Raw genomic sequence first — 9,922 nt, forward strand, 5'->3', positions numbered from 1 at the left:
TGCAGTGACAAGAAACTTCAACCAACAACAACAGAACAAGATCGATTAACAAGGTCAAGGGCAAAACTGAGGTAAAGGAAATTCCTTTAGGCTGTATTTGGTTTGAAGGAAAGTGTTGGGAAAGGAAGGAAAATGTATAGGTTTCCCTATATTTCTCTTCCTTTCCCTACTTTTTCCTTCAAACCAAACATAGACTTAGGCTTAATTTGGAATGAGTATAAATGTAAATATGTACAGTGCAGATACAAACAAAATAATACAAAATGTAATGTTTTGCACTCTACATATTTGCATTTGTACTCCTTTCAAACTGAGCCTTGATCTCAGTTTGAAAAAAATACAAATATGAATATATACAATATAAATAGATAGAAAATAATACAAAATATGGGATTTTTTACTCTACATATTTGTATTTATACTCCTTCCAAATTGAGCCTTAATCAGAAGAACATTATAATCCTGGCAACAGGGGAAAAGTGCAATACCAAGGCAAAGGAAATTCTTACTTCAACATGCATCAATAATTTCATGGTGGATATCAAAGATACTTTTGCCACGCATTATCTGTCAAATCTCTGTTCACAACCTGGACATCGATCTTTCACTACATTATGACTACTACTCATTCAGGACTATTCTCAAACTTCTGGAATCCTGACTCAGGTGTGTCAAATCATGTTATAGTAGATCTATCAAACTTATCCATTCACTCAGAATACACAGGCTAGAAAAAGATCAAGTCGGAGATGGTACAGGTATAGCCCATATTGTTTCTTTTCATTCTCTTTCCAATGGCAAGATACTGAATATGAATGAAATTTTACATGTCCCCTCTATTAAGAACCTGTAATCTGTTTATCAATTAGCTAAAGATAATGATGTTGTGGTAGAATTTTATCGTGATTTCTTTATCATCAAGGATCGAACTACAGGGATACCACTAATCGAGGGGAGAGTAAGGATGGTTTGTGCTAGTTGGTCAATGAAAAATTCATCACCAATAAATCTCCACTTAGTTCAGCTTTTATGGGAGAGGAACACAACTTGATATTTGGCTCCACCAACTTGGCAAACCACAACATGGGGCTGGTTCACAAAGTAATAATAGGCTGGTTTGAATAAATGACCCATTTTAATAAAAATAAAAAATAAAATAAAATAAAAAACAGTTAAAAACCATTGAATGGGTTGGTAGTTTGACCGCCTGGTCAGTGGGTCACTGATCAATTCAACAGTTTTTGGTAAAATACTAGATTTTGGGTAAAACAAAACCGGTTGTCTGGACAATTTTTGGGCTGAACAGTCTAACCATCCAGGTCAATGGCAGTTCGAAAACATTACTTATGAAGCATGTTAAAGAGGTAAGTCTCATCACCTCACTCTTATGCCATTTAATCATGTTTCAAAGTATTGATACGATATGCCCCGTATCAGACATATTGTATTGTATCTTTTGAAAAAGATATGGTCCAATATGCCCCATTTCTAAGTACCGATATGATATGGCCGAAACACATATCGTAACGATACTTTAAACCTTGCATTTAATTCTTCACCTCTTGAACTTATCTAATTAGACGTTTGGGGACCTGCACCCATCTCATGGTGGCTTTGGTATTATATTTTGTATAGGCTCAATTTGGAAGGAATACAAATACAAATCTAGTGTAAAACCTTATGTTTTATATTATTTTATATGTATTTGCACCATATATATTTGTATTTGTAATCTTTTCCACACTGCACCTTATGGACGATTTTAGAAAATATGCTTAGTTATTTTCTCTTCAATGCAAAATAGACGTTCTTTCAATATTTGCTCAATTCAAAAGTGTTGTTGAATCTGATTAAAAGCGTACAATCTGATTTGGGAGGAGAGTATTAATAAATTCTCTCCAATTACCTATAAGATTTTGTCATACCTCACACACATGAACAAAACGATGCACAAGCAAGCATCCTCACACTGTGGAGACAGGACTAGCTCTATTATCTCATGTTCATCTCCCTACTAAATTTTGATTCATGCTTTCAAGACAGCAGTGCACATAATTAATTGCATACCACCCAATCTACATACTTCTCCTAAACCAATCCCACATGCTGAACCATCCACATGCATCTCCTTCAACAATTTGAACACACTTTTCTCGCATCAAACAGCCCTCCCAATCCACATACTTATGGTCTACCTGTTGTTACCCCCTCTACTACAAATACCCACCCCATGCAAACCCGTTCCAAAACTGTTATTTGGAAACCAAAAGCTTATACTATCACCAAACACCCATTGGACTCCCCACTTCCTTTTGAACCTATCTCTTTCACCCAAGCCTCTAAGCATGCTGAGTGGCACAATGCTATGGCAGAGGAGTGCAATGCTTTGATACAAAATGGCACGTGGCAATAGGTAAGTGTTGGGATGGGTTGGGTGTGGATTGAGTATCAATTCATCCATATTGATCATCTGATCCTTTCACATACAAAATTTCCAAAAAATGTAAAAATTACAAAAATGCAAAGATGTAGAAAAGTACAAAATATAAAAATAGAAATTGCATAAAAACTAAAGAAATTATAAAAAATTTACAGAAAAAACACAAAATTGCAAAAGAATAACAAAAGTATAGGAAATGTCTAAATTGCAAAAAAAAAAAGACAACAGAAGTTATGAAACATTGCAAATTATAGAAAAAACTAAAAATACAAAAAATAAACAAAAAATTACAGGAAAGACAAGAAAACCAAAGGTAAAAAATTGAAAATAAATAACCAAAGGTAAAAAAGCATAGGAAAATTACAGAAATTGATAGATTTTTTTTTGAATTTGTTTAATACAAGAAAACAAAAGATAAAAACGTAGGAAATTTTTTTATAGAATTTTTTATCATTTTTTTTAAATCGATAGGACTTTTAAAAAATATGTAGAAAAATGTAAGAAAATTAGAGAAAAAATATCTGATTCTTGAGTTCTTGAGTATCCAAAAAGAAATTGAACAAGCTTAATCTTGGAATAGTCCTACAAACTCCACCCTCTCTTCCTTTTCGATTGATGGGGAAATCCAAATTACAAGCAGTGGATATATGTTTGTGAAACCAGATTTGCCTAGGGGTGTAAATGGTATTCGAAAATCTGAATTCGTATTCGAGATTCGATATAATCGAATCGAATTTCGATGATTCAAATGTTATTAACAACCAAATTCGAATAAGACATCTATACCAATTAATTTATAGAATCGAATTCGAATAACACTTGATTCGATTTGATTATAAAGATTGTAACTATATAAATTATAATTATAATAAATGATGACTATAATTATATTTATATTAAATAAACATATTATTTTATTATTTTATTAAAGTACATTGAATAATGGCTTTTGAAAAACATTTTTTAATATTATTTTAATAGAAAAAGTTGAATAAGGACAAACTATTTCAGAGGCTATGATGACTTTTCGAATAAGAGGCATGTCTCATTAATTATCTCTCATTTTTTACTATTTTTAATACTTTTTTATGTTGGTTTCTTGAATAAGATGCATGTCTCATTAATTATCTCCCACCTGTTAGTATTATTTTACCATTTCTTATGATGATTTCTTGAATAAGAAGCATGCCGCATTAATTATCTCCCACTTTTTAAATATTATTTTAATATTGGTGCTTGTCTCATTTATTACCTCCCACTATTTGCATTTGAATCATTTCAACTTTACTATTCACTTTCTTCTTCTTCTTCTTCTTCGATTCAAGCCTGTGTTTCTTCTCAATTCTTCTTCGGTTCGTGGCTACATTTCTTCTCCGCCTTTTATGGTTTGTTACAGTTTTACAAGTTTAAACCTTTTTGATTATTTATTATTGAATTTCATTCTCTCTCTCTCTCACTCTCACTCTCTCTCTCTCTATATATATATATATTCATTTTGTAGAGCTGAATATGAAGATCAACAATCTCTCCATTGTAGAATACACCAATAGTGATCTCTCTATGCTTGTTGGAGAACACACCAACATAGCAATACCAAATCAATGGCTATTATTCAAAAACTTTTTTTATTTGTATTTTCTTTTTGTTTCTCTAAGGTTGGATCAATAGAGAATGAGAAAAAATTTTGAACTGGGTTTCTTCTTATTCGTCCGATGAAGTTGGGATAGATTGACATTAAAAAATTGTCGATTTCGAATCGAAATCAAATATTCGATTATATAAATGAATTCGAATTCGATTTAGTGTTTTCAAAAACCATCAAATATCGAATCAAATTTGAATGTTTATATTTTTAATCGGTTTCGAATTCGAATCAAGCCTGATTCGATTTGAATTCGCTCCATTTACACCCCCTAGATCTGCCATCACCCTATCTTCAATAGAGGAAGACGATGAACACAAATCTGGGTTTGAACCAAATCTATTGCAGATCTAATCTTGAACCTGCCATTTATCACTGCAATAGTAGAAAACCTTCCACCTTTTTGCCATAGTAGAAAGAGCAAAGAGAGATCTAGGTGACAAGCGGGGGTGAATAGAGCGAAAAACCTTCCACCTTTCTGCCATCAGCTACTGAGAACAGCAGGGGTGAAAAGCAAACTTCGAAGTTCAACGATGAAGACCTCCCCTCAACTAGGTGAACAGATACATTCGAGACTCCTAACCCATTTCTCCTTGAGTTTCGCCCCTTCCCTTGACACAACTGACCAAACCCTTTAACAACCCAATGGGTACCCTCAACCCAACCCCACCCTAAACCTAATGGATCATGCGACCCATAGAAAACCTTACTTCTAGAATGGGTGGGCATGGATGGATTTTTAAGAACATGGATTAGGTGGGCCAAATGAATTGGGCCAACATTGCCACCTCAATGTTTCAAATGACTTTCTCAATGCCACATTGCAAAAGAGGTCTACATGACTCAACCCCAAAGCTTCATTGATCCTGACAAGCCTATTCATGTGTGTTTGCTTAAGAATACAGTGGATCATGATCTACTTATTCAGTCTTCTTCATTCAAACTCACAGGTTACTCCTACTCGGAGTGTGCTGGTGATCCTGAAGACCGCAAATCCATCACAGGTTATGCTATCTTCTTTGGGCCCAACTTGGTGCCTTGGTGTTCTAAGAAGCAAAAGGCAGAGATCACATGGGTTGATTCCCTTCTCCGTTAACTTGTGTTTTTCTGCCCTCTCCACCACTTGGTGTGACAATCTCTTTGCCACATATTTAACGTTTAATCCTATTTTTCACTCTTGAAGGAAATATTTAGATATTGATTTCCATTTCGTTCATAACAAAGTTGCCACTCGCAATCTAATTGTTCGTTATATATCAACAGTGGACCAAACAGCTGACATATTTAACAAAGGGCTCTAAAGAAACGCCTTTTTGTGTCTTAGAGACAAAGTATATATTTGATTCCATTTATGTTTATTGAATAAGCGTTTAGCCCCATCATCAAATGGCTCATTAATTGCATTTGTGTATTGAAGTTTGTAAAAAGCAAACTTTGGTTTATGTGTACCTCTCCCATTTCAGGAAGTTTCATTTTGGAGTTTGGTAGACATTTATTGGCATTTTGCTGATGTGGTGCCTAATGGCGCCTGTGTCATAAATGCCCTCATTAATTGCTTTTCTCATTTTTACAGTCATATAACTACAAAACATTTACTCAATAAACGTAAACGGAACCAAACACCCTCAAAGTAAACGTGCACAAGAACACACTTAGGGCCAGTTTGGTTTGCAGGAAAAAAAGTCTGAAATTGGAATCAGAATGGGTCATTCCGAATTTCCTATTCCAATAATTTGGTTGGATAGAATCAGAATTTCATTCTCATTTCAGCTGATTTTAATTTTCATTCCTGTTTGAACCAAACAAATTGCGGGAATAGTCAATAGACCATTTCGATTTCAATTCCAACTAGGAACCAAACGGACCCTTAGTTTGTGCCGTCGTGTTGAGGAAAGAAAATGATACACGTAATCCTTTCTGTTAATAATCATTATGTTGGGTTAACAAATCAGCGAGATTTGTGGGATTATGTTGTATTTTAAATTTTAAATTTAAATTCTTTTGTACATTATGTATATGCACGTTGATCCATTACAAAAATTCAAGAGAAACAATTATTTCCAAATCCAAGTTCAATGTGAACTAAGTATTTTTGTTCTGAAGTCGACCTCTCTCTCGCGAGTTTGATTTGGCCTATTCCATTTTCAAGCATCACCACATCATCACGATTGATGATCAAACAATAACGTATAGTAGCAAAGAATAATATCATAGCTTAGAGAGTGTGGCGATCACTGCAGCTCAAACACAATTATAGACAAATTCAAGCTTGTCAAACTCCTATCGTTTAACAAATATAAACAAATCAAACAATAATGAGTTAGCCGCGCCATAAAGAATATTGAGCCTTCAAAGCCAAATTGAGTGAAGAATCATGTAAAAGACGTCAAATATCTGTTATTATGAAGAAGAAGAAGAAGAAGAGTTAGTCGCGAATGTGAATATTAAGCCTTCTGAGCCAAATTGAGTGAAGAATCATGTGAAAGACGTCAAATCTCTGTGGCGGTCCGTTCACCACGAAATGCCTCTGCACCTGCTTTACTCTCCTCTGCATTCTTATATACTGAGTCTGCGAAATGCTCGATAGAATTGTCTTGATGTTGGGGATGTCACTGACTGCAATTTGTACTGAAAAGGAGTTCCAATTCAGAACATCACTAAATGGGGGGACGTAATGATCTGATATTAGCACTGGAACACATTCTGCGTAGATGGCCTCGACAATTCTTGGGCTAGCCACTTCATACCCACTTGGGCATAAGCAGTACTTACTCTTCTTCAATATCTCGTTGTACGACATTCCATCTGGGAGCTCATCGTAGACTTGGACATCCTTATCTCTGTCTTTCCACTCTTGTAGAAGAAGTAGTCGTATGTGGCCATGCAAACGTCCGGCAAAGAATGCAAGCAAAGGACGACGAGAGGGGGATGGACCACCCAGAAGCCCTGTGATTTCTCCGGTCCTAAGGTGAATTTCTGGGAACGATGCATCTTTCAAAGGATTGAATCCTTCTGAGGTATTTGCATTGCACAAAACCCGTATGGAGTTGTCGAATAACTCACGGACGTAGGCAGATGTGCGTGGTCCCTGTAACCCAACACAATTACGTACACAAGCCTCAGCACTCTGCAATTGCCAATTTGGTAGCTCAACCTAGGCTAGCCCAGTCACTACAAGCCATGTTCCTGAGACTCAACACTAAGGCTGTGTTTGGTTTGAAGGAAAAGACGAGAAAACCTATAAAAGGCTTTTACATGTTTCCCTTTTCTTTCCTTTCCCTATCTTTTTCTTCAAACCAAACACAGCCTAAAGAGAAGAGAAGTGCCCAATAAATAAATAAAAAGAAAACATTTTAGTTTTGATGTTCAATTGGGGTGAATTTTCTTTATTATTTTTAGACAATTTTTCTAGATTTATGCATCCCTTGTTTTGCTATTTTCATGAAAAAACCCCTTTTTCAACCTAGAATCACAATTTTTAATATTTTTATAAATATAAAATTAAATATAAAATAATATATTATATATAAAATATAATTATATACTATTTATTGATAAAATATGTATTTATACAAACATATATATATATATATATATATATATATATATATATATATATATATATATGCACACAATGAATCAAACCGGTGACCCATGACTCGAAAGCAAAAATGGGTCGGTTTTTAAAACATTTGGGTGCACGTAGACAAGACACTAATGAGTCCTAGGCCAGAAAGTTGGGCCTGATCCAAGTTCTTGGGTAACAAAGCCTAGTTGATCAATTTCAATCCAAACCCAAGGCCCACCAACCCTCTATTATATTAAGCATGTCACAGTAGTTACAAGTATGGCGGTGCAAAGAATATTATTATAATTACCCAGTCATGGCAGGAAAGCATGAAATGATCTGCGCCGAGGCTTCTATTCCAGTAGGGATACTTGGCTGAAAGGATGTTTATGTAGTCGACCACCGTCCGCCCAATGGAATCAATCTCATGGGAATCAGGGACATAGAGAAACTGAACCATCATTACAACACTGAAGGGTAGGAAATAAACGTGAGCTTCATCAGGGTGTCTGGTCCGATAATGGTTTCCTGCTTTTTCCATCTCGTGAATGAACCTTCCTTCTGTTGAATATATGCTCCTGCAAGGCCCATTGTGAAACAGTGGTGGATCTCCTTCTTCATACACAAATATTTTGAATATCTTCTCCATCTCCAAGTAACTCCTGCAAAACAAACATTAACCAATAAAAACAAGCTAGATTGATGGAATTAATTAATTGAATTAATACCGGTGAAATACAAAAGCGTTTCTATAAATTGTGCCGCGAGGAACATAATCAGGATCGTCGTCATCATGCGTTGATGTTTGGTTCCGACTCTGAGCAGATGCCATTCTTATGGAAGCACGGGCTCTAGCGAGACCTGCTTCCAGCCTCATTAATTTGCTATATCTCTTAACACCAACCTCAGAACCTCTCATCGCCAAATCCTCTGAAGCTTCATGTTTTTTCTGTATATATCCAGGTTCATACATGTAGTTATCACATTGATGAGTTTTTAAGGATTAAAATTCGGAGAAAAACAAAATATCGATCTAGCTAAATTGTGTTTTTGTTTTGAAGAACGAAAGAAAAGAAACTAAACTATACAATTAACATTGCATCTTTCTTCTTACTGATGATAGTGGAAGAAGATCTGTTTGTTTTGCCATCACACTCGGCAAAAAACCATTATCGCTGGAAGAATTAGGCAAAGCTTCTTCTCCTGCTAATGACTCATCCCTTTTCGAAGAAGAAGAAGATGGTGATGATGGGAAGACTTGAAAAGCAGAGCTCCAAGTCCACGTAGAAGACAAAGAAAGCCAAAAGGAGGTCTCAGTAGTGAGTGTACAAACAATAATTCCCGTAAGAAGTGCAACTGAAACAAACAAAAGCCATGAAGAAAATGAAGAAACGAAAGATGAGTTGCTAGAACTACTGCAACTCCTCGTCATGGTATCATCTCTTTCCCGATCTCTGTCGAGTCACGATGTTACAAATACACGAGTAAAAGAGATGGGTTGGAAATGTAGATACATTGCTTCATTGCCAGTTATTCCTTACTCCAAATGAATATATTTCTCTTAAGATATAAGAAAATGCCTTCTTTCGTAGCCAGATCATATAAAATGTGTATCAAGTATAAAGTATAAAGTTGGTGTGCCTTTTTGTTTAATATGCATTTGTTGCTCCACTTTCATTTCATGTGACAGACAGGCTTTGAAATTCGACTTAGCCATGGGAAATTTCTCAAATTCCTTACTCCAAATCAATCTGCCTTTAATAAGAATTTGACAATTTGTTATCCGGGTAATCCATATTAATGGACCTTTGATGCATTTGCACAAAGCTATTGTCATACATTCTCCATGTACTCTCACTAATACAAATTTATAAGTTACAAAATTTTATAAAAAATCCCAAAATATAAACATGAGCTAGGTAGCCGTCTATCACGAAGACAGGATCTCCACTATAGCCCAAGAAATCTAATCAGTTATAATAAATAACAGAAATAATAAAACAAATAGAATGGAGAATAAACTCTATGTTGCAGTACGGAAATAAAACACGTTGACAAAAACTTCAAAGAAAATAGTAGAAATCTAACTACCATTAAGAGAAATCTTCATTGAATAATTAAGAGAAAATTCAATATAAATAACTGTCTTAGCCTTCCCCTAGCTATTCTTTCTATAGGCATACACACTTATGGCTCCAACAAGAAAGTTTCCTAATCTATGAGAACACTCCATAACAGAATCCTACTAAAACTTTTCAAAAAGAAAATCTTA

At 35.0% G+C, this 9,922-nt stretch overlaps 1 protein-coding gene across 1 annotated transcript; it reads right to left on the reverse strand.

The window, feature by feature from the left end:
• Nucleotides 1-6,334: 6,334 nt before the first annotated feature.
• Nucleotides 6,335-9,103, reverse strand: LOC148874979 (putative glycosyltransferase At5g03795). The gene is made up of 4 exons (XM_088966895.1): nt 8,765-9,103; nt 8,379-8,599; nt 7,961-8,312; nt 6,335-7,170 (listed from the first exon to the last, which is right to left on the reverse strand). Exons 1-4 carry the CDS (start codon nt 9,080-9,082, stop codon nt 6,508-6,510), a joined length of 1,554 nt encoding a protein of 517 aa, XP_088823021.1. The 5' UTR covers nt 9,083-9,103; the 3' UTR covers nt 6,335-6,507.
• Nucleotides 9,104-9,922: the final 819 nt, after the last annotated feature.

Source organism: Nelumbo lutea, chromosome 1, assembly GCF_056320005.1.
Source record: "Nelumbo lutea isolate HS-2025 chromosome 1, American lotus-T2T, whole genome shotgun sequence".
In the NCBI taxonomy this organism is placed as follows: Eukaryota; Viridiplantae; Streptophyta; class Magnoliopsida; order Proteales; family Nelumbonaceae; genus Nelumbo; species Nelumbo lutea.

Excerpts from the sequence above, each read along its gene's own strand:
- LOC148874979 (XM_088966895.1), bottom strand. The coding sequence starts at position 9,082 with ATGACGAGGAGTTGCAGTAGTTCTAGCAACTCATCTTTCGTTTCTTCA. Across the intron at positions 8,600-8,764 it reads ATCTTCTTCCACTATCATCA|AAAAAACATGAAGCTTCAGA; the intron begins GTAAGAAGAAAG and ends GGATATATACAG. Across the intron at positions 7,171-7,960 it reads TGCTTTCCTGCCATGACTGG|GGACCACGCACATCTGCCTA; the intron begins GTAATTATAATA and ends GTTGGGTTACAG.